At 36.2% G+C, this 26,520-nt stretch overlaps 2 protein-coding genes across 2 annotated transcripts in view; one reads left to right on the top strand and one right to left on the bottom strand.

Annotated features, from left to right (window-relative positions):
- The window catches only part of sgcd (sarcoglycan, delta (dystrophin-associated glycoprotein)), a 1,159,024-nt gene that overhangs the window by 350,427 nt on the left and 782,077 nt on the right, over positions 1–26,520 (bottom strand). The window lies entirely within an intron of this gene.
- The window catches only part of rars1 (arginyl-tRNA synthetase 1), a 96,975-nt gene that overhangs the window by 25,038 nt on the left and 45,417 nt on the right, over positions 1–26,520 (top strand). The window contains exons 3-8 of the mRNA XM_059526665.1: positions 9,642–9,830; positions 9,910–10,018; positions 10,097–10,197; positions 10,299–10,420; positions 11,572–11,692; positions 23,794–23,923. Of these exons, the coding sequence (XP_059382648.1) occupies positions 9,642–9,830; positions 9,910–10,018; positions 10,097–10,197; positions 10,299–10,420; positions 11,572–11,692; positions 23,794–23,923 (772 nt within the window). The remainder of the gene's footprint in view (positions 1–9,641; positions 9,831–9,909; positions 10,019–10,096; positions 10,198–10,298; positions 10,421–11,571; positions 11,693–23,793; positions 23,924–26,520) is intronic.

The raw sequence follows: 26,520 nt of genomic DNA on the forward strand, positions 1-26,520 counted from the left end.
TCATATGTAAATTATGCTACTTTTTCACATGGGCTCAAATGCAAATTTGAAGCTCAATAGCATTTGAGGAGAAAGACTTGCAGTCATAAAACAATTGTAATGTGTTCATTTATGTGTCAGCTACGATGCACACCTTATACATTTTATATATATATTAAAATAAAGTGTTACTAAAGTTATATATATTGTTCTGTGTACGTGATTTCAAAGTCTAGATGGGTCGGATTAACCCTTTAACTGCCCGTATCCCTTAAAACTTGATTGCCAGAGGGTTACTGTAAATGCTTATGCCCGCTGGGCACAGTTTTCCCGATGCCACCGGGGTGGCATTTGCAATGATGGCTTGAACCAGCCATCGCTGCTTGCAGCTATATTTAGGGCCCGAGCACCGATGGTGTGAGCACCCTTTTGGAATTGCTCCGTTTATTATTATTATTATTATTAGGGCCCGAGCACCGATGGTGCGAGGTCCCTCTTGGAATTGCTCCGTTTATTATTATTATTATTATTATTATTATTCCGCTTCTCCAAAATGAATCGCATTTTTGAGGGCCTAAATATGCTCAAAGTCATGAAACTTTGCACACACCTCAGAACTGGCGAAAATTTACATCTGATATAGGTTTCAAAAGTGGGTGTGGCAAAATGGCTCAACAGCGCCACCTATACATGTTCAGCGGTGTGCGACTCGAGCTGCGTTTCATGTACATGTATGAAAATCGGTATATACATGTAACTCTCCAATACCTACAAAAAAGTCTCTTGGAGCAAAATCCGAAACCCAACAGGAAGTCGGTTATTTTTAATTTTATGTGCAAATTTTGTGTCATTTTTGTCATTTCCATGAGTTGTATTTTAACGAACTCCTCCTAGAGATTCATTCAGATCAACACCATATTTGGTATGCCTAATCTAAAGGCCTTTGCGATGTTAAATTGCGAAGATCTTGAGTTTTCGTCGAAGGGCGTGTGTGTGGCAGCCTGACAAATTTAGATGTTTCGCCATGAAAAAGGAAGTTGCTATAACTCAAGACATACAATGTCCAATCTGCCCCAAACTTCACATGTTTGATAAGACTCCTGACCTAAACAGATCTACATGCCCATATTCAGTTATAGTCATAGCGCCACCTGCTGGCCACAGGAAGTGACATCTTTTATGCTGCGACAAATTACTCCTAGAAATTTTTTGACATTAATGTATTTTTTGTGGTCAGTCTAATGTAAAGGCCTGTGCAATGTTAAGTTGTGGAGATCTTGAGTTTTTGTTCAAGGGCATGTCTATGGCGCCATGACAAAATTTGATGTCTCGCCACAGCAAGAGAAGTTGTTGTAACTCAGGCATAAAATGTTCAATCTTCCCCAAACTTCACATGTTCGATAAGAGTCCTGCCCTGAACACATCTGAAGGCCAATATTCCATTATAATGATAGCGCCACCTGCTGGCAACAGGAAGATTGGCACATATATGGAATAAACATTGATATATCCTACATATATTTATGAGTTTAAACGCATATTTCTCACCGTTCACCTATTTACTAAAGTCACTCGCTGCCGGTGAGTCCGGGTGCGAGGGCCCGTTCATCGCTGCTCGCAGCTTTAATTATTAGGGCTCAAGCCCGAAGGGGCAAAGAGCCCTATTGTTCTTCTAAGGATTATTCTTATTATTTTTTTTATTTTTTTTTAAATCTTCCGGGGGTTTTTGGGGGCCTTAACATGCTCAAAAACTCTTGAAAATTGGCACACACATTGGAACCTGATGAAAAATTGCGAGGGGATTTTTGATATCTCGAACGGTTTGCACGTGGCGCGGCTTTGAAATTAGGGCAAAAAATTAGAAACAGGAAATGCCTAATAACATCCACATACATTGCCTGAGTTTGATCAAACTTCATCGGTTTGTTCGATGTATGATACCGATCGTATATATGTGACTATTAAGAGTCAACGTTATAGCGCCACCAACTGGCAGCAGGAATTGAGTCATTTTCAAAATGCTTTGAATTCAGCATCTTATTTTTACTCGATTTGCTTCAAACTTCATCAGAATAATGACAAAACATGGCCGATGTAAATCTGTTCTGGGGATATTGATATCTTATATATTGTTGCCACGGCAACGTGTCAAACTTGAATATTCTGTTATGGTGATTGAGGCAGATAACAACCTCAGAATTACATGAAACTCAAAACGCATATCAGTATTATTGATAGCTAGACAATGGAAAAAGCTTTTAAAAGGGCGTGGAAAAGGCACTCTATAGCGCCACCTTTTGTCAAAAGTGGGGGGGTTAGTTTTAGCTACAGACACCAAACTCGGTACGTATATTGTTCTTATCAAGATGGACAACTTTCTAATTCAGTCATCAGCTACAACCAACAGGAAGTCGGCTATTTTGATTTGAATATGGATTTTTAATGGTTAATGTATACTCCTCATGTAGACAAAGTTTGGTGAGTATAGTGAACTTTTCCTCTGTTGCAAAAACATTGAGGAACTTAAATTGCGAACGGATTTTGGTTAGCTTGAACGATTTTGTCGTGGTGATTTTTTGAAATGACCGTAAAAAGGGAATCATTAATTGTCTTGTATTTTTAATTTGCAGCTTCCAAACACTTAAAAGCATTTTTTCATACAGAGATCAAATCATTCTGAGGAAATATGCATAGTTTCATGACTTTACAACACTGTATGATTAAAAGAAAATTAAAAAACTGTCAGACATCTCAACTCACTCTGTCCCTCTGTTTGAGGAATGTATGTGTGCTGACTGAGTGTGTGTATGTGTGTGAGAGTGGGGGATGGGCATGAGCTGAGTGGCAGACAGACAGAGAGAGAGAAAGAGAGAGAGACTTAAACTTCTCTTTAATCACCAGAAAAAAAAACTGAAACTGAAAACGCATATTAGCATTATTGATAGCTAGATATTGGAAAAAGCTTTTAAAAGGGCGTGGAAAAGGCACTCTATAGCGCCACGTTTTGTCAAAAGTGGGGGGGGGTTAGTTTTAGCTACAGACACCAAACTCGGTACGTATATTGTTCTTATCAAGACGGACAACTTTCTAATTTACAGTCATCAGCTACAACCAACAGGAAGTTGGCTATTTTGACTTGAATATGGATTTTTGGGAAAATTCAGCTTGTGAATTAATGCATACTGCTCAGAGGAGAAGTACACTTGACACACCAAGCTGTGTCTACATGTTGAAAAAACATTGAGGAACTAAAATTGTGAATGGATTTTGGATAGCTTGAATGGTTTTGCCGTGGTGATTTTTTGAAATGACCGTAAAAAGGGAATCATTAATTGTATTGTATTTTTAAATTGCAGCTTCCAAACACGACAAAAATTTTTTTCATACAGATGAAAGTCATTCTGAGGAAATATGCATAGTTTCATGACTTTACAACATTGTATGGATAACAGAAAATTAAAAAACTGTCAGACATCTCATCTCACTCTGTCCCTCTGTTTGAGTATGTGCTTAGACTTCCAGTGTCTGAGAGAAATAGCGCCCCTACAGGTGCAATTCCCGGACTTTTAGTTTCACTTTTAAATCGGTTAAAATACAAATACATACTTAGATTTAATTCATACTGACAAGCTAAACCAACATATTTGATTATTACCGGCTCAGGGCTCATTAATAATTGATGTGTGGTCAGTGATAAGTGAGAAATACGAGAGATGAATCACCGCTCTGAGCAGGAGCGTGTAGAATGACAAGCTCAGAAAAACAAGTTTATTCTTGTTTTATAGCTATTAAAAATAAAATTTTACAGCGATATCACACAATTCACCAATTAGAACACACCAAGAGCTAAATTCAGATGTTTTTTAACTGTTTGTGTGAAAATGAAATATTTGTGGCTGCCTATATGAAATCACTGCTCCGATCAGCGCGTACAGTGTCGAGTTCAAAACTAACGAATTTATTCTTGTTTAAGAGCTTTTTAAAATAAAATATTACCACAAATGCACACAATACACCCATTATAACACAACAAGAGCTAAATGCAGGTGTTTGTGACCCGTTTATGTGTGAAAGACTATTTGAAGCGCGACTGGCACAATAACCTATATCTCTCGAGCTGCAGGATTCTGCCTTTCGTCGTACGAACGAACACATCACGGACAAGATTATTTCAAAATACATAATAGCTTGGCGAATATAAACGAAAAGAGCCACGTGAACATAAACTGTTGAGAAATAAATTTGAAGTGGATCTACTGGATTTGAATATTAAGTAACCGCATTTACCAGCTGCTTCTGTCTTCAATTTTAATCTATATATATATATATAAAAAAGGAAACTCATTCGTCTTGGCTGCTTTTTTTATGTGTGTACGTATTTATTTATTTATTTATTTACTTTTTTATACATTTTGTATAATTTCATAGTTTATGTATTATAATTATAAAAACAAAAATAAATTTAGTCACTCACATAGAAATATCTTAGGCCTTATCCTTTTCTGACAGTTTTAAAGATTTTAAAAAATCCTAAAAAACCTTATTTGTGCTGCAAATAATAATTTCAAACTCATTTGATACTGACCTCTGACACCCTGTGACATGACATGTATCTGAATTTACATAATCTCATGGATGTAACAGTAAATCTGTTCAGCTCACAGATCAAGACGAAGCTGTAATGCAAGCAGAACTTCCACAAATGCTTTGGTAACACTTTATAATAACTGCACTCATTAGTAAATAGTCAGTTCATGCTTTATAAAGTCTTGTCCCAGCATTAATAGTCATTAGTAAGCAGCTTATAAATACAGCTATAAATAACTTTTTCTTGGTTTATAAGGACATATATTAAAAAGGAGAGTAAAAGGTCAGTTATCTTCCTAAGAAAAATAAACAAACACACAGATTGATAAAGAAATATTTATTTCAATATGCATTAAAAGGAAACCGTACACTTGAATATTATATATATATATATATATATATGTATAGTAGGAGCCATTTTGGGGATGGTAAAGGTTTTGTCCACTGGGTGGTGCTGTGGCTATGTTTAATTAGAGAACCTGAGCAGCAAGTGTGTGTTGGTATTTGGGAAGCACAGTTTTTGAGTGCACTGCAGACTTGCTCTCAAGGTGGATTCTGGTTGTATGCAGTCCATAAGGTATGGATTTGTCTGTACATGTGAACAAGGAGAGGACACAAGAAGTTTGAGATCATTTTTAATGGAGTTCAAGTAATAAAGAAAGACATTTGTTCATGCATCTACATCCGTCTGCATGGACTCTGTTAGTACGCGTTTTAAACTTGCTCACCCCTATTATCAATGGCATTGGAAAGCCAGTACACACACACACACACACGTGTATATATATATATATATATATATATATATATATATTTTTTTTTTTTTATCAAGTGTACAACTGTACAGTTTCATTTTATCCATCTTGAAAAAATATTTCTGTGTTCTGTATCCCTCTGTGTTGTGTCTGACTTTTTAATTTGGTAGATGAATGTTCCTTTAAATCTCCTTTGTGAATGCTTTAAATGTATAAATAGTCTTCACTTTAGATGAGCTCACAAAGGACTGTTACCATTAGGACTGCCTATGCATAGATTCCCGGGATCTTGATGGCTTGAGCCCGCCATCGCTGCTTGCAGCTATATTTTTTATTTGTATTTTTCTTTCGTCTAAACGGGGGGTTTTGGGGGCCTTAACATGCTCAAAAACTCTTGAAAATTGGCACACACGTTGGAATCTGCGGTCATCAGGATGCCGCAGAGACTGGGACCCGGGTGTGGCACACGGGCTCTACGGCGCCCCCTGGAACACAGTCAGAAATCTTGAACCATAGCTCACACACACTTGCATGTATTTAAATGAAACTCAGTACACTTATAGATCCCATTGAGCCGAACAACTTTTCATGTCATAGGTCCACCCAACAGGAAGTCAGCTATTCAGGGCTGTTTAAAAAAAGCATGCTCTGGAATTTGAAATACTCCTCTGAGGTTTTCCACACGTTCACCAAGAAACACGGTGAACATGATCTCGAGACATTGAAGATGAAAAATTGCCAGGGGATTTTTGATATCTCGAACTGTTTGCCCGTGGTGAGGCATTGAAATTAGGGCAAAAAATTAGAAACAGGAAATGCCTAATAACATCCACATACATTGCCTGAGTTACATCAAACTTCATCTGTTTGTTCGTTGTATGATACTGATCGTATATATGTGACTATTTAGAGTCAACATTATAGCGCCACCAACTGGCAGCAGGAAGTGAGTCATTTTCAAAATGCTTTGAATTCGGCATCTTATTTTTACTCTATTTGCTTCAAACTTCATCAGAATAATGACAAAACACGGCCGATGTAAATCTGTTGTCGATGTAAATCTGTTTCTAATGAAAGAGTGCATGATCCTATCTTTGTGATTCTAAAATAAGGAAACACAAATGCCTATTAATATTTCAAACAATTAAATCAAAGCATACAATGCTTGAAATAAAAACGTCTTATAAAGAAATAAATTTGAGTTTTAATGTAAAAAGAAAGTTTCCTAAAAATGTAGAAAATGAACTTTTAAAAATAGTTATTTTTGTAAACGAAATAAATTATTGTAAATATTGCCATTTTAAAATAAAATATAACTTGTATCTCTTGTAAACAAAACAAATTATGTAAATATTGCCATCTTAAAATAAAATATAACTTGTATCTCTTGTAAAAAAAACATTGTAAATATTGCCATCTTAAAAGTAGAAAATAACTTGCATCTCTTGTAAACAAATGTTAAATAATGCCATGTGCATAAATAAGTGCCTTGTCCAAGCCCTGCTCTTCCTCTTGTGATGGATCAGCAGGCTGTGTATCTTGTGTGCTCATTGCATTATAGATATGAATCTTACTCATGCTCACTGTATGTGATCTTTCTCTCAGGGATCTTGTCCTGTCACTCTCTATGCATAAGCATTTACTGCAGGTTCTTACTAAGAAACACTAGCATGTTTACCTTTTCAGGTTTCAGGCAGGATCTGAGGCATGTAACAATGTTTCCTCCTGAACTGAAAACTCGTTCTGATGGGAAGCTAGTGGCTGGTATGCAGAGATACTTTTTTGCCACCTTACTTAGATTGGGGAAGTGTAGATGATGAATTGACAAAGTGGGTACAGTTGAAGGAGTTGCCTCACTTCCTTTGAAAAATCTTCCTAATGACCTCTTTGGCTTCTTTGCTTCTGATCAATTAATTTTTACCTATCATGTGTTTACCTATCAAGAAAAGAAACTTAAGTTTTCCTTTTAAGTTGTTAATGTTGAAATGAATGCAATGCATGTTGTGCAGATTTAGAGATGCATTTTGCACTTTTGTCAGACATTGTTACTGGATAAATTTAGATCGTTTGTACCAAAGCAACTGAAAGGACATACAGTAACAGAACAGCATTAAAAGGTCATCGATTTGTAAAGGATTATTTATGCTTATATACATAAGAGACATTATTCAATATACACGATAACATATTTTGTTCAATAAAAACAAATATTTACACTAATTTCTTTAGTTTGGCGAAAGCCGTCAATTTATGTTTTTACGTGCAGTACATAATTGTCTGGACCTCGGCTGGTGAGGAAAGTTCATTTACTGGACCTCAAACTATTTTAGTTGAAGACCCCTGTACTAAAATTTTCATCTTTATGGACTTTAAATCACTGTCTGCTTTCCATTTCAGAGCGATTCATTTCTTAGCTATTATAAACATTTCAGTCAACTTAACTGCTTGACTATGAAGGAGGCTACAGTTGGTAGAATTACTTAGTAAACACACCTCTGGGTCCACTGGAAAATTATTTCCATGAATGTGTGATATAATGTTACATACTTGCACCCAAAACACCATCACTTTCGGACACAACTAGGTAAAATGTAAAAATCGTCCTCCTCCTGGACCACATCTGAAGCAAAGGTGTGAAATACTGTTATTAAATTTATTTAAATTTAACTGATTAATCTATATCTGGAATTCAAGGTTGAAGTGACCCCATCTTTACATTATTGACCCCATAGGTTATCAACGATTCTTATCCCCTTATCCTGCTCCCATCTAATTTTGGATTTGTCTGCATTATCTAAAGGTTGACTTGAGATCAGAGCTTCATAGATTCTAGAGATTGTTTTATACACTGGTTTACCTGAATAACAGATTTGCTAAATACCTGTCAAATCAGGTATCTTGGGATAAATGTTTAATTTGACCCTTAAACAATCCCATAATTGCAGATAACTTAAAAAAATAAATACAAAATAAAAAATCCAGTTCAACCATACTAATAATTAAAAAATGACTTTAGATAAACTAACAATTGTGCTTCATTGTTTTTTTTTTTTATTGCTGAAGAGTGTTGAACCTTCTTCTCCTGTGTTCTACTGTACAGACGTGAATTTACTTTTCCTTCAGCCTGAGGTTTATTCATTACACTTTTTGGTGTGAAAGGGCTTTTACATTTGCTATAAATAGAACTTCTTATATTAAAAACAATCAAGCCCTGCTCATATTTAAAAAGTAACGTGAAAGTAACGCAAAAGTAATGTAACGCATTACTTTCCATAAAAAGTAAGTAATGTATTTAGTTACTTTTTTAGGGAGTAAAGCAATATTGTAAGGCATTACTTTTAAAAGTAACTTTCCCCAACACTGCCAATCATATGAGATTAGTGTTAATAATAATAATAATAATAATAAAAATGTACTACAGAGGGTGCACAGAAAAACACAAAAGTGGCTTGTATGTACATTTCCAGACATTTAATGAATACAAAAATATTACATTATTTAAGTAACTGAAATTATACCTAAAAATTAAACTGAAACTGCCAGTAATTGGCAGCAAGTCACTGATTTTAGCACTAAATTATTAATTCAATCGATTCGTTTGAACGTCTGATTTATTTAGGAATGAAGCAAGTGACTGTCTTTATGAATGCGTAATCATGACTCACTGACTAACTAGATTAGTTCAAAAACACACTTTCATTCATGAATGAAACACTGCTGTTTTCCTTGTCTACATCCTCTGTACAAGGGAATGAGGCAGAGATAATTCAGTTTGAAACAATGTTTGTCTTAGGGAATTTATAAAGTGATGAATTAGGTCAATATATGCTGCACCAAATCCACATTTTTTTCAATACATCAAATAGGTATGGCCATTCAACCCAATTGAAAGCCTTTTCAGCATCAAGAGAAACAGTCATATATGTTTCCTTAGCTATATGGATAACATAGGTGGGGGACTTAAGTCAGATTTTTTAGCGACTTCTTTTCAGGAAAAAAAGCTCTTAGCGACAAATCTAGCGACTTCTTGGACAAACCTTTAGTTTCTAAGACTCGCCAGTACTGCCACACGAGCGCGAAGTCTCTATTTCCAAGTGCGCGTGCACCTCTCTCTGCATCTGATCTGTTCAGTGAGCAGCTGAGGAGCAGCGCTATAGGTTAAACAAGTCACTGTCACTTCTTATTCTGTTCTACATGCAAATATAGCCGAAATCACAGCACAGTCATTGTCTTTATCTTATGTGTATTTGATTTCATTAGACGACATCATGATTGAAATTCAGTCATTAAATCTGTGTTTTTTCCACTGTGTTTCCTCAGAGTTTACAAGAAGAGATGAGCCAAAACGACAAGGCGATGTTGAACATCAACCAGCATTTGCAACAGATCTTTGGGGATGCCATCAATACTGCCTACCCTGGCATAGAGAATCCGCCACTTACGGTGACCCCTAACCAGCAGGCCAAGTTTGGTGATTACCAGTGTAATAGTGCCATGGCAATGGCTCAGGTCAGTTTTATTTTTGGGTGAACTCTTCTGTTTCTCCCTATTTGTCATTCTAAACATGCTTGAATGTATTTGTTTTAAGATGATGAAAGCTAAAGGACAGAAGGTCAGTCCCAGGGAGATAGCAGAGAAGATTGTCCAATACATTCCCAACAATGAGTTAATTGAGAGAACAGAAATCGCAGGGCCAGGTTTGTTCAGAATGTCATAAATACCAAGACCATTTTCTCCCCTGCTTGATAAATAATGAAGTTCATATTGGATTGTAGGGTTTATCAATGTTCATCTCAAGAGGACGTTTGTCTCTAAACTCCTCTCAAACCTGCTTGTGAATGGAGTGAAGCCTCCATCTTTGAAGAAGAAAAAGAAGGTAGGAGTATTACTGTAGTGGTGAAATGCATCAAAACGTAGTGATATAAACTACAATGCAGTTTTATCCAGTGGTCTTTAACCTCATTTGTATTTTTTTAGGTTGTTGTAGACTTCTCCTCACCTAACATTGCCAAAGAGATGCATGTGGGTCACCTGCGGTCCACAATTATTGGAGACAGTATGTGTCGACTCTTTGAGTTCCTGGGTTATGAAGTGCTAAGGTTGGTGTGTATTAGTCGTGGAGCTTAACTGTGGGGTTTTAAAAATGAAAAGCTAATCTTAATCTCTGTTGTGAAATTCTGAATAAAAATATAAACGCAAGTGGTGTTAAAGCAATACTGTAGACTACTGTTCTCCAGCTGTGCTTTTGGAGAGCTAAATTGTCCTGCAGACTTCAGTTCCAACCCTGCTCCAACACTCCGGTCTGTAATTATCGAGTAGCCCTGAACACCTTAATTAGCTGGTTCAAGGTTTGTTTGATTGGTGTTGGGGCTGTAGAGGACAGTAGCTCTCTAGGAAGAGGGTTGGAGACCCCTGCAGTAGATTTCAGCTCTTTCTCCATCCTTTGAGACAACGCTTCTTCTTTCCATGTTTTCACTGGGATATTACACGTTCTGAAAAGCACTATTACTCATCCTCTGAAAGAGTATTGAATATCTGGATCAAAACACGGTGAAGAAGCAGAAACAAATGATTGTTGTGGTTCTTTAATGTTAATGACACATTAAAGAGCCACAAAACTTTAAAAATAACAATTTGAAAGTTGGGTGTCCTGAGACCTTGTTTCATACCAGAAGTAACCTGCTCTGTCTTGTCTGTCGGTGTGTTTCCTCTTTGCTCTGCGATGTATTTTTCACTGCGTGAGAAAAATTGTAGTGAGTTTAGTGTGCAATCACTGTATTGTCTCAAACATGAGAGCCGTTCAAACATGAGAGCCGATTGTTTTTTTTATTTCCGTACAGCACAAAATGAACCTGAATAAACATCAGAAACAATTTTGTTAACCAAGGAAAACGCAGTTTTTCAAGTTTAAGTCCACCAAAGTTAATCTACTCTCCTGCCTGTTTTGGATCGGAACCTGGATTGACAGGTTTTCTGGTATGCAAAACAAGTACTTTAAAGGAATTAATAAGCCAACAACAGCACGACTTAACCCTCTGCATATTTTTATATTGAAAAAGTTTCAATTCAGTCAATCTTTTTTTATCACATTTTAACATGTATTTCTATGGAGACCGGCCGTAGATGTTGGGCAAGATGGCAGATAGCAGTGGCGGCACATAATATCCTGATTGGTCAGATTGCCTTTCAGACAAGATCTTTGCAAATGGTCAATTGCTTCTCTTTCATTCTTTTGTCTTATTTCTGTCAGGTTGAACCATGTCGGAGACTGGGGGACACAGTTTGGGATGCTCATTGCTCATTTGCAAGACAAGTTCCCAAATTATCTCAGTGTTTCCCCACCCATTGGTGACCTTCAGTCTTTCTACAAAGTGAGTATTTCTCATATACAACCTGATGAATATGCTCAGAATTAGAGACTGACTGCTGATCAGTTTCACCAGTGTTTACCTTGCATTACTTGAGTAGTTGTTAGTTTTGTTTTGTAGTTCTGCCATTCACAACAAGAATGATAACTATAAATCACGATATTTGCGTCCACACCAGCAACCAATATCATATGTTTATTCATAATGTACAAATGTCACATTAAATTCTCGAGCTCGTAATAGCAGGATGGATTCTGATTGGGCGTCAGTGTTTGTATCGTTCATTCAGTTGGAAGAAATCGCTTAGGAAGTGATTTCAACAATGTCATTTCTCTGTGCCTTTACTTTTATAGCTGTGACGTGGATTCCGCTGTTCTTTAATATTGAGAACGAGTTTTAAAACTATATCTTTATCATTATCTTTATAGTTATTGTCATTGTCAAAGGTTGTGATTTGATTTTCAGTTTTGATTGTGAAAAATGTCCCCCTTGTATGTCATTCATACTGTTACCATAGTAACTTACATTATCTTTTAGGGAGAAAACTTGACAGTGTAATTATTATTAATATTATTTTATCTGCCCCCCCCACCCCATTTTCTACATGTAAAAATACTAAGGGAAGCAGACCGGGGAGCTGACGGGAAGATGCCGTATAGCAAATCAATTAATAATGTCACTGATTAACCCCACTGCCTATCATTCAGTAAAAAAGGTAAATTAACATTACCTTTACAAGTATGTTTGTGAATTAGCAGAACTTGAATGCAGCCACTACAATCTGTTCACAAACTTCTAGGGATTTGGTTTTGGTTGTCGTGTTGAAATACATATATAAGACGTGTTATGTCAGTATCTGTCAGCTGAATTTGACCTGCAATCTCTTAATCCCTTCCGTGGTTATGGGAAAGTAAAGATTTACAGTCACAACAAAACAACTCAAAGTCCCCATGAAATCAAAATTAAAGTATTAGTTCACCCAGAAATGAAAATAAGCTTGTTTGACTCACCCTCCAGGCATCCTAGCTGTATATGACTTTCTTCTCTCAGACAAATCCAGTCGGAGTTTTATAAAAAAAAAAATTGTCCTGCTATTTCAAGCTTCATCACTGCAGTCAGCGGGTGTTGCAGTTGAAAAATCCACAAGTCGTCAAGTAAAGCGCACATTCATAATAAATGTGCCTCACACCGCTCCACGTATGACAGATAACGGAAGGGAGAGAAAAGTGTTTACGTTTGAAATATGGATTTTTTTCTTGCAAAAACGCATGGATTCAGTACGGAGGCCTTTATTCAACCCCCGGAGTCGTGTGAGGCACGTTTTATTATGAATGCATGCACTTTATTTGACAACTTGTGGACTGTTCAACTGCAACACCTGCAATGATAGAGCTTGTAATAGCCAGGACAATTTTTAATATAACTCCGACTTGATTCGTCTGAAAGAAGAAAGTCATATACACATAGGATGCCTCAAGGGGGAGTAAAACACAAGGTCATTTTAATTTTTGCGCTAAATAACCCTTTAAAGTTTTTTGGGTGTTAGTATCAATATGTAGTCTTAATATGTTAATCTATAATCCAGTGTGCTCCAAAACAGTGACAAAATTCAGATTTAAAAGATATAAGCTTTCAAAGCTAACAGTTCGTCACTTCGCCAAAATGGATTATCGATTTTTTTGACCGCATACTTCAATTTCTCATCAAACCTTCTCACCAATCAAATGCTCTCTAGAATCCAAAGCTCCTGCCACTACGCTATTAATAGACACTGACGCTGCGATTACTTGTTCATAGTGTAGTATTTCCTGTACAGTGTACATTGTGCACAATGTAGGCTATAGGGAACGATTCAGACAGTGTAAATATTTTTTCGATTGGGGCAAATGAGGTCTGGTTTTGCATTGTCACATGATCTGCGGCAGCATGGCTCCGGTCCAGAGACGCAATCTTACAGAGCGGATCATATGTGTGAGTCGGCATATATTAAAGGGGTCATATGATGCTTTTTTAAAGATCATTATTTTGTGTATTTGTTGTAACAGAATATGTTGACATGCTGACATTGAACGAGACTAATAGATCGGTAGGGGTGTTGATGCTAATCCACCACGGGACTCCGGTAAGAAGTGTGACAAGAGACAGGGCACTGTTCAACTCTTTATCTGAATTATTTTGGGTTCACAGCAGATGGCACAACATTACTCCAATTAGACTGGATATTGTACAAATTATGGCCACAAAGTGTTAAATTTGGTCTTTATTCAATCACGCACATTAACACCTGATGAAATGGCGGAGCAATCGGCTAATGAAAGTGAAAGTGAAACCGGAATAGCGGACCTCACATCAACTAGCGGCACACATTCATAATAATAGTCTTTCCAGTATAAACACACATAGGGAATTTAGAACAGACATGCTTTATTGTTCAAAAAACCACATTATTTTTCAAATACTGTACATTTATTGTAGGTCCTCTATGCCTTGCTTCTCTGAAACGCATAGTTTTTTACTAAGTCCCTACTTCTGACAAGTGCAGTCTGCTCTGATTGGCCAACTGACCCAGTACATTGTGATTGGCCGATCACCGCAAGCACTTATAGCATTTGGTAGAGGTCGACCGATATTGGATTTTGAGGATACCGAAGGCTAGGTTGGACCACACTGGCCAAAATGGATACTGAAAAAAAAAAAAAAAAAAAAAAAAAACTAAAATAGTGCTTTATTCACAAAAGTAGTAGTAATAATAATAATAACAACGGTAATAGTATAAAATTACCACACTCTAATAGGGCCCTATGAAATCTGTTTAATTTTTTCCTTAATTCCATTTTATTTTTCCAAATTCTGTTATTTCATTTTTCTGGATTCAGTTTTTTTCCATTTTAATTTTACTCCACTCCTTTTTAATAGTTAAATTAAAGCTTATTAATCAAAAAGTAAGTCTTATTACATAAAATCATGAAACTTACACATTTTTTAAATAAGTTTATTAAAAGTGTAACAAAAATGACTTGATTAGGGCCCTATGAAATGTTTTATTGTTACTCACCATATTTTTGTTTTTTTGTTCCAAATTCTGTTTGAGCATGTTTAATTATTTGAACGCATAAAACAACTTTATTTTTTCTTAAAGAAGCCTAATGATTTTTCCCCTCAAAAATTCTGTGTATTTACATTTTTATTGTTATCAAATCAAGGCATGAAACAATAATTAGGGCCCGAGCACCGAGGTGCGAGGACCCTCTTGTATCTGCTTTGTTTATTAGGGCTCAAGCCCGAAGGGGCGAAGAGCCCTATTGTTCCCCTAAGGATTATTCTTCTTCTTATTTTTTATTAAACCTTCCGGGGGTTTTTGGGGGCCTTAACATGCTCAAAAACTCTTGAAAATTGGCATACACATTGGAACCTGCGGCCATCAGGACGTCGCAGAGACTGGGACCCGGGCGTGGCACAGGGGCTCTTCAGCGCCCCCTGGAACACAGTCAGAAATCTTGAACCATAGCTCACACACACTTGCACATATTTATATGAAACTCAGTACACTTATAGATCTCATCGAGCTGAACAAATTTCGCGCTCTGTCATAGGCTCCGCCCAACAGGAAGTCAGCTATTCAGGGCTGTTTAAAAAAAGCATGCTCTGGAATTTGATATACTTGTCATAGGTTTTTTACTTGATTGCCACCAAACTCGGTCAACATGATCTCAAGACATTGGGGATGAAAAATTGCCAGGGGATTTTTGATATCTCGAACGGTTTGCCCGTGGCGCGGCGTTGAAATTTGGGCAAAAAATGAGAAACAGGAAATGCCTAATAACATCCACATACATTGCCTGAGTTTGATCAAACTTCATCGATTTGTTCGATGTATGATACCGATCGTATATATGTGACTATTAAGAGTCAACATTATAGCGCCACCAACTGGCAGCAGGAATTGAGTCATTTTCAAAATGCTTTGAATTCAGCATCTTATTTTTACTCTATTTGCTTCAAACTTCCTCAGAATAATGACAAAACATGGCCGATGTAAATCTGTTGTGGGGATATTGATATCTTATATATTGTTGCCATGGCAACGTGTCAAACTTGAAAATTCTGTTATGGTGATTTTGAGGCAGATAACAACCTCAGATTTACATGAAACTCAAAACACATATCAGTATTATTGATAGCTAGACATTGGAAAAAGCTTTTAAAAGGGCATGGAAAAGGCACTCTATAGCGCCACCTTTTTTCAAAAGTGGGGGGGTTAGTTTTAGCTACAGACACCAAACTCGGTATGTATATTGTTCTTATCAAGACGGACAACTTTCTAATTCACAGTCATCAGCTACAACCAACAGGAAGTCGGCTATTTTGATTTGAATATGGATTTTTAATGGTTATTTAATGTATACTCCTCAGAGGAAAAGTTCACTATACTAACCAAACTTTGTCTACATGTTGCAAAAACATTGAGGAACTTAAATTGCGAACGGATTTTGGTTAGCTTGAACGGTTTTGTCGTGGTGATTTTTTTGAAATGACAGTAAAAAGGGAATCATTAATTGTCTTGTATTTTTAATTTGCAGCTTCCAAACACTTAAAAGCATTTTTTCATACAGAGATCAAATCATTCTGAGGAAATATGCATAGTTTCATGACTTTACAACACTGTATGATTAAAAGAAAATTAAAAAACTGTCAGACATCTCAACTCACTCTGTCCCTCTGTTTGAGGAATGTATGTGTGCTGACTGACTGAGTGTGTGTGTGTGTGTGTGTGTGTGTGAGTGGGGGATGGGCATGAGCTGAGTGGCAGACAGACAGAGAGAGAGAGAGAGAGAGACTTAAACATCTCTTAAATCACCAGGGGAAAAAAAACTGTATTTTAAATTGCTATTTTTTTGTTGTTGTTGCTAATTGTGCTGTTTTCATTACAGCTTAAGAAATCTATTAGGCCTTATCCTTTTCTGACAGTTTCAGGAATTTAAAAAAAATCTAAAAAGACTTATTTGTGCTGCAAATAATAATTTCAAACTCATTTGATACTGACATCGGAAAAAAATAAATAAACAAACACAGAACTCAAAAATATTTATTTCAGGATGCAATAAAAGAAAACTGTACACTTGAATTTATATATATATATATATATATATATATATATATATATATATATATATATATATATATGTGTATATATATACCGAATGGTTCGTTGGACTAATTAATTATATTTGGAAAATAAAAAAAAATTGTGAAATATAATGATATGCGTTCAACAAGGTAGCCCAATAACCCAAACGACGTAACAGGCAATGCCCCTGACACCCCCGAAGAAGAAAAAAACACCAACTTATATGTTTATGTTAGGCTACTCAGTCAGGCGCTCGCTCACTCAGTACGCGCTGAAGGCTCGTTGCAAAATGGCCAATGCGTTTAACAGACCAGAAATAGAAGATCCTCCAATAACCAACAGGTCTGGTGTTTGGGTGCACTTTGGATTCCCTGTAAGCTATAATGGTGATGGAAAGAGAGTGGTGGATAAAAAAAACAACGATATGTCGCATCTAGGGTACACCAGCGGGAATACAAAAAAAAAAAAAACCACCAGCGGGAATACTTGAAACGTCAACTCATTTACGCCGACATCACCTTAGTGTGTCAGTATCTGGGAAAAGACAGTGCAAAAGACATCACCACGGCGATTGGTAGGCTACATTTACGTTATAGCCGCGGATATGAGACCTTACTATTTACCATTCATTCTATCATCACCATTATAGCTTACAGGGAATCCAAAGTGCGCCAAAACACCAGACCTGTTGGTTATTGGAGGATCTTCTATTTCTGGTCTGTTAAACGCATTAGCCATTTTGCAACGAGCCTTCAGAGCGTACTGAGTGAGCGAGCGCCTTACTCTGTAGTGGAAAACGTAGGTTTTAAGAACATGCTTAATGTAATTGAGCCCCGTTACAATATTCCTTCACGAGCCCATTTCAGACAGACCGTAATTTGTTCCAAAAAACATAAGCCCTATAGAGAACCAATTGAGTAAAAACACACTCAATATAAAGAGTTATAGAGTTCCATATAAAAAGTTAAATCTTTGTATTTGTTCATAACTACTACAATAATATAACATTTTCATTTTTTTTTTATAAGGAGCTGTTTGTTTTATACAGTATGCTGCTAAGAAAACACCATAGAAGATGGGTAAAGAATAGCTCCATCATTGATCAATGTAAAAAAAAAAAAAACATACTTTGTTAGTTTTAATAAATAAAACATTTTTTAAAAATCAAGGAAATTTATCTGCCAATTTTTTCTTTTTGCTGTATCTAAAACGTACCGAACCGAACCGTGACACCAGTGTATCGTATCGAACCGAACCGTGAATTTTGTGAACCGTTACACCCCTAATATATATATATATATATATATATATATAATTGCAAAAGTTTATATTTAATTTTTTTTTATCGAGTGTACAGCTGAACAGTTTCATTTTTTGTATCTTGAAAAAAATATTTCTGTGTTCTTTATCCCTCTGTGTTGTGTTTAACTTTTCAGTTTGGAAGATCAATGATTCTTTAAATCTCCTTTGTGAATGCTATAAATGTATAAATAGTCCTCACTTTAGATGAGCTCACAAAAATAGATAGCTGGCAATTACTAAATATTTTATAAAAACCTGACTTTATCATTAATTACAGCTGGAATAAATGTCAATAAAGCAGTTATTAGCAAACTGACCAACTATTATCATGTGTCTAAATAATAAGATTTATATATTTACACTAAAATAGTTCATTAATCATTTAATTTCACTTTCTTAATGATCTCATAAACCACTGACAACTCCTTAATAACTGGTTTGTAAATAATGCAATAATTTATAAATGATAAATTGATCCTTAAAGTATGAAAAAAATACAATGATTGAACTTTATAGATATGCTCAATAACAAAATATTTATAGCTGTATTTATGAACTGCTTAATAATGCCTATTAAAGGAGTGCTATTAGGCTTTTTCACTTTTTCAACTTTAGTTAGTCTGTTCTGCAAGGTTACAAAGCTGAAAATCCAATTCAAAAGGAGATATTTTATTTAACAAAAATCACTTTTTAAAAAATACAACAAATTGTTTGGACTACAACAAGCATTTTCCGGGATTTGTGATAACACAAATATTGACGAATGGGATGTGAAAGACTGGAAGAGAAAAAAAAAACTCCTTATATTCAGTTGTGCAGAATTATGAGGCACTTTTTCCTTTACTGATAAAATGAGCCGAAAAAGACATTTCACTCAGACTGAAAAAAAAAATTATTAGATCCTCATGAGAAATATTCAAAATTAGATCACTGCGGTAATTGCAAAGTAAAGACATGACCACTGGACAGCAAAATGCTTACTGGGTCAGAAGGGTCAGAAAAAAAAAAACAGGAGAAGACCAGAAACACGTAAACTGCAAAAGAATTAAGAATTAAAGTTTAGAATTAGGTGTGAAACAATCAGGGAGAATTTAGTCTACAGTGCCACCATTTTCCAGAACTGCAACTTTCCTGGAGTCTACGAATTACAACGTGTCAGGTTCTGAGAGATGTAAAAAGATCCCAAAAAATGACTTAATTAGAATAGCACAACGTATTGTGGAATACTATATTAAGACTTTATATATAGGCTTTATGAACAGATACACCTCTTGTACGACGGTTTGAGGAATATATCTTCCAGATAGTACCGCCACTCCCTATATGCAGAGTACGCAGTCTTCGTAGGGCACCAACTCCCAGAGGGGGCACCATCCCAGTTGCTCAAAAAAAAAAAAAACATGCGCCATTCACCCATCCGCGCTCGCGACCGCTCGCACCTCATGTTTGCGGATGAATGTTCATTATTGATGGATGGACATCTATGCCCGGGTAAAGAACATCAACAATCAGGCACAGAGAAAAGAAAAATAAAGTAAAAAACAAAACAAAAACAGGCATAAAGTTGGCTTGACAGTGGACATTCGAGAGTCTCAAATTTAGGGACCGTCTCTAAAGTTACATGTGATATTGTTATACACTTTTCTAACGTCAGTAGCATTTGAAGAGAATGACTTGCAGTCATAAAACAATTGTAATGTTCATTTAGGTGTCAGCTACGATGCACACCTTATACATTTTTTATATATATTAAAATAAAGTGTTACTAAAGTTATATATATTGTTCTGTGTATGTGATTTCAAAGTCTAGATGGGTCGGATTAACCCTTTAACTGCCGTATCCCTTAAAACTTGATTGCCAGAGGGTTACTGTAAATGCTTATGCCCGCTGGGGACAGTTTTCCCGATGCCACCGGGGTGGCGTTTGCACTGACGGCTTGAGCCCGCCATCGCTACTTGCAGCTATATTTAGGGCCCGAGCACCGAGGTGCGAGGACTCTCTTGTATCTGCTTTGTTTATTATTATTAGGGCCCGAGCACCGAGGTGCGAGGACCCTCTTGTATCTGCTTTGTTTATTATTATTAGGGCCCGAGCACCGAGGTGCGAGGACCCTCTTGTATCTGCTTTGTTTATTATTATTCTTCTTCTTCTTCTTCTTCTTCTTCTTCTCCCGAATGAATCGCATTTTTGAGGGCTTAAACATGCTCAAAAAGTCATGAAACTTTGCACACGCGTCAAACCTGGTGAAAATTTTCGTCTGATATAGGATTCAGAAGAGGGTGTGGCAAAATGGCTCGACAGCGCCACCTATACTAAGAAAATCAACAGCCTTCCAGCTATGTTTCACGTACATGCACGAAAATTGGCACACATATGTAACACACCAATACCTACAAAAAAGACTCTTGGAGCAAAATTCTAAACCCAACAGGAAGCCGGTTATTTTTAATATTATGAGCAAATTTTGTGTAATTTGTCATTTCCATGTGTTGTATTTTAACGAACTCCTCCTAGAGATTTCTTCAAATCAACACCAAATTTGGTATGCCTAATCTTAAGGCCTTTGCGATGTTAAATTGCGAAGATCTTGAGTTTTCGTTGAAGGGCATGTCCGTGGCGGCCTGGCGAATTTCGATGATTCGCCATGAAAAATGAAGTTGCTATAACTCAGACATACAATGTCCAATCTGCCCCAAACTTCACATGTTTGATGAGACTCCGAACCTGAACAGATTGACATGCCCATATTCAGTTATAGTCATAGCGCCACCTATTGGCAACAGGAAGTGACATATTTTACACTGCGACTAACTACTCCTAGAAATTTTATGACATCAATGTCTTTTTTGTAGTCAGTCTAATCTAAAGGCCTGTGCGATGTTAAGTTGTGAAGATCTTGAGTTTTCGTTAAAAGGCGTGTCCATGGCGCCGTGACGAAGTTCGATGTCTCGCCATGAGAATAAAAGATGTTATAACTCAGGCATAAAATGTCTGATCTTCCCCAAACTTCACATGTGTGATAAGAGTCCTGGCCTGAACACATCTGTAGGCCAATATTCCATCGGGTGTGGCAAAATGGCTCGATAGCGCCACCTATACACTTTCAACTGAGTGCATATACACTTTCAATGGAGTGTGCCTCAAGCTATGTTTCACGTACATGTACAAAAATCGGTACACACATGTAACACACCAATATCTACGAAAAAGTCTCTTGGTACGAAATCCGAATCCAAACAGGAAGTCAGTTATTTAGAATGTTCTCTGCAAAATTGGTGTTGTTTTTGGCATTTTCAGGGGTTGTATTTTAACGAACTCCTCCTAGAGATTTATTCAGATCAGCATCAAACTTGGTCAGTTAAATCTAAAGGCCTTTGCGATGTTAAATTGGGAAGATCTTGAGATTTCGTTAAAGGGAGTGTCCATGGCGGCCTGACAAATTTCAATGTTTCGCCATGAAAAATGAAGTTGCTCTAACTCAGACATACAATGTCCAATCTGCCCCAAACTTCGAATGTTAGATAAGACTTCTGCCCTTAACAGATCTACATGCCCATATTCAATTATAGTCATAGCGCCACCTGCTGGCAACAGGAAGTGACATATTTTACGCTGAGACAAACTACTCCTAGAGATTTTTTGACATTAATGTATTTTTGTGGTTAGTCTAATCTAAAGGCCTGTGTAATGTTAAATTGTGGCAATCTTGAGTTTTTGTTAAAGAGTGTGTCCATGGCAAAAATGACAAAATTTGATGTCTTGCCACAGCAAGAGAAGTTGTTGTAACTCAGGCATAAAATGTTTGATCTTCCCCAAACTTCACATGTTCTATAAGAGTGCAGCCCTGAACACATCTGAAGGCCAATATTCCATTATAATGATAGCGCCACCTGCTGGCAACAGGAAGATTGGCACATATATGGAATAAACATTGATATATTCTACTTATATTTATGAGTTTAAACGCATATTTCTCAACGTTCACCTATTTACTAAAGCCACTCGCTGCCGGTGAGCCCGGGTGCGAGGGCCCGTTCATCGCTGCTTGCAGCTTTAATTTTATTTGTCTTTTTAATTACTTAAAATTAAGCAAAACTTTTTTTGGCAAACAAGGGGGATTTACTATAAAAAATTAAACATGGAAGACATTTTGTGTGATTATTCCTTAAAAAATAATAATTGTTTCATTTTAGTAGTAGTACTAAAATGTATATTCTACTGTATATTCTATGTATATTCTACTGACTTCAAAACAGGACTTTTACTTTGTGTTGCAAAATAAATGAATATGTTTACAATTCTGTGTTTGTGATATGATGCTTTTACTCAGATCAAATGGTCAAATGCTCATGAAGTGACTCTCAGAGCAGTTCTGGAGATGTTCATGTGTTTTCTTAATTTAGTGAGACAGCAGACGTCGAAATCACTGTGAGCATCACTTGCTAAAAAAACTGAATTCTGTTTTTATGAATGGATTCTGTGATTCTGTCTGCGTTTTCTGCATCGCTGAAATCATAGGGCCCTACAGTTATCCCAGTACAATGTATACTCTCACACTTTAACTGCTTCTGTTATTTAACACTCAAGTGATCATCTAATCAAAAATAAAAGAGCAGCTGAGTCTAGGAGAACTCACCGGTGTCACACATACTCCAAACACGTCGCGTTTAACTCGTGCAGCGGTCTAAAACTGTTTATTTATTCACCAAACGGACACAAGTTTACTTCAAGAATGAACAATAAGTTTGAAGTTCAGTGTTTAAAACGGAGCAAACGGAAAGAGCGATCTATATTATAGCTCTATAAATTATGCATACATACTTTATTAGAGCCACAGAAAGACAAACGTTTCGATGGAAATGCTCAATATACAATTCACTATGTACATTAACGATTCGGGACGAATATAATGTAATTTAATGTTAAACTATGTCAATGGTGCTGTGAGGCGTGGCAGGATTTTCTGTCTAAAGATCGCTTTGTTCAGGGCAGCACCACGTGTCTGAACAAACAGCATGTGCTGTCAGTGATTTCAGCCACTAGAGGCCGCTCTCCCACTGTATAATGAAAACCGAGCCTTCTCAGCCACTCCAGCAACAGACACAACCAGGGAAACTATCAGCCGCTCCAGCAAGGGTGAAGTGCGGAAAACTATAGGTAAAACCGATAAATCGGTTGACCTCTAACATTTGGACCAATCTGCTTGAATTTGTTTTAAGAAACGCACATAACTAAAATACAAGGCAAGTTTTTGTTTTAGCTCACTTATTCACAATCACTTATAGCAAACTAGTTGGAGGGGAGTGTTAAGGATACACTGCTTTTTTGACCCTATGTGTTCAAACTGACATCAAGAAGGAAGAAGGAATGCAATTCCAGAACAGAAGCAAATTTTTGTTTTTAAGATTGTTAAAAATATATATATATTTTTTAGTGGATTAGCTGTTTAACTCAAGACTAACAATGTGTGCTAGCAAAGTCAATAGTTGTGAATTTTGATTAAGTAGTAGTTGATGTAAGTAGTTTTTTTTATGGACCTTTGTAATATACAGTCTCTTTGTGGAATGCTTTGACAGAACCTCCATAGAGCTTTGTTGTGCATTCTGTGCAACTGATTTACTTATTTTTACTTTTTAAAGTTGTTAAACTACTGTATACTTTAATCTCCATCAGGAGTCAAAGAAAAGGTTTGATGAGGATGAGGAGTTTAAGAGGAGGGCCTACCAGTGTGTGGTTAAACTACAGAGTAAAGAGCCAGACTTCATCAAAGCCTGGAACCTCATCTGTGATGTTTCCCGCAAAGGTATGTGTGCGAAATTCATTACTTAGAATGCAATTTTTACTCAGACAACATGTACAAACCTCGACAGACAGTATGTTCCCTTTAGAGGGCAAGGATAATAGAAATTGTTAATTTGTGAAGAAAGCAGAAAACCATTTTTTTTTAAAGAAATCAATACTTTTATTCAGCAAGGATGCATAACATTGTTCGAATACATATACATATACATACTTACACATACACATAAACATACATATACATGTACACGTACACACACACACACACACACACAGTTTTATAATTATACATATATAAAATTATTGACCTAAAGATTGTAGTGAATTGTACTGCAAGTGGTTATATTGAGGTTGAGTAAAAAAACCTAGGAATTGTTTGTAAATGTAGGTTTTTAACAATTGAAAATATTTAATGAATATTTGATTGACAGCAGTGTTTCTTGAGGCAAAGTTGTTGTTCCGTTGTATTTTTTTAAAAATACACTGCATACCAATTGCCAAGTCAGTGGGTTGCATAGGTAGAGCCATTTTTGTTTTTCCCCTATTATAACGCCACCAAGTGGTCAAGATCCATGTTTTTAAATTTTGTAGTCGTTTTAGTAAAAGCATTTTGGAGTCCCTTTGGTATGGTGATTCCAAAAGTTCAACTTCTTTTTGATAATTATTGATATTCAAGGTGTGTTTACACTAACAATCTCAAAAAAATAAATTGTCTGCACACTTGAATCCTTTAAGCAAATTTAATCACCAAGCTCTCGGTCAAAACTGAAAGAAAACAACACATTTAGTCTTGGTCTGCTTAGCATTCACACTGGCATTTTTTACGGTGAACCTAAAGATACTGTGATATGTGTTATATGTGTTCCTGTAGCTCAATTGGTAGAGCATTGCCCTATCAATTGCAATTGATATCAAGCGCAAGGTTGGGGGTTCGATTCCCCGGCAACACATGATAGGTAAAAATTGATAGCCTGAATGCACAGTAAGTTGCTTTGGATAAAAGTGTCTGCTAAATGCATAAATTTAATTTTTAATTTAATTTAATTTACTCAACCTAAAGGCATAGTAATACAATCACAACCTGATTGGTCGGGTTGAATGACATACACTATTACTCAGAAATTTTGGGATCACTTGCAAATTTCTTTGTTTTCAAAAGAAAAACACATTTTCATGCAATTCACAAACAATTATAATTGATCAGATGATTTTTAAAGAATGATCTACATTTTTGCATAGAGGCCTATTATTAGCAATTTACCCATCTGTAAGCTTCGCCCCCCTTAGTTACTGTTGCGAACTCAAACAAACGGTGTTGCTAATCTGTCTTACAATGACAGCTGTCAGTGTGAAAACCTTGTCCTTGTATCTTTTTGATAAATTTTGGACACAGAAGGAACACCATTCAAGTGGGACTTAAATATACCATGGAGAGATATATAAAAGATTTTAAAATAAATATTGTGGGAATTAATTTGGAATGCTAGGGTTTACAGATCAAAATACAAGCGGGAGAAGCCTCATGTTACGTTCATCACGATCGCAGATAACATCCTTGATCAACACTGTTCATGTTTCGCAGGGTATGATTAAATTAATTGACATTTAACCAGTTTAATATGAGGAGACTGTGAAATGTAGACCTTTATGTATTTTTGCCATACACTGTAGAAGACAACACGTAGAACAGTCTGCTATTTAGGTTTGTAAAGACTCACTAACTTTAATGTTAGCTAGTTTTATCCAGAGATACCTTACTAAAGCACAAGATAACATTAACGGTCTACTTGAGCAGATGAACATTTTAACATAATGAGAGTATGACAACCAGAAAAAGAAAGTTTTTTTTTTCTTTCATTGGGATTGGGGGTGAATGCTTTGGGACATTTTGCTCCATTTTCTTTGCGTTTAGGAAATATAATAAAATAAATTACATTTTCTCAGGATACCTGGAATCACTTTTACATGTACGGCAGACACATCGTTTTTCCATTTTTGAAGCATAAACCCCATAAAAACGATGCAAGCTTCAGATTTTCCGGTGTTTCTTTGTGGCGTTGAAACCTACAGATGTCCAAGTTTCACTGTGCAACTGATTTGTGACTGCCATTGGCTCATCTGCTTATGAGGGGAGGGGCTTACCGATAGGTCAATTTTCAGTCAGACTCAGAAAACGTTTTAGTAATAAGTAAATAAAATGTGTTCTAGGGTATTTTTTCCCCAGACATTCATAGTCATTCTTTAAATCAGCAATCTTTATGCGTCCGCTAAAGCGCGGATAGGCCTATAAAAGGCTCACTGGTTTAGTAGCTTAAGTTAATTTAATAATTTAATTGATTTAATATAAACGGCTTAAATGAGCAACTATAATATTCCTTTAACAACAACAACAACAATAATAATAATAATAATAATACAAGGAAGAAATAACTGACACATGCTGTTGAATTACAGAAGAAAAAACAACACTGTTAGATTTGTATTTGTATTTTTGTGGTAACTTATTGGCAGCACTATTGTAACTACCCCTTTACAATAGCTTATCATAATTTAATTTTACAGTATGATGACCTTTATCGCATTTTCATTTTACAGTATGAT

The sequence above is a fragment of the Carassius carassius genome, chromosome 36 (assembly GCF_963082965.1).
Source record: "Carassius carassius chromosome 36, fCarCar2.1, whole genome shotgun sequence".
NCBI lineage: Eukaryota > Metazoa > Chordata > Actinopteri > Cypriniformes > Cyprinidae > Carassius > Carassius carassius.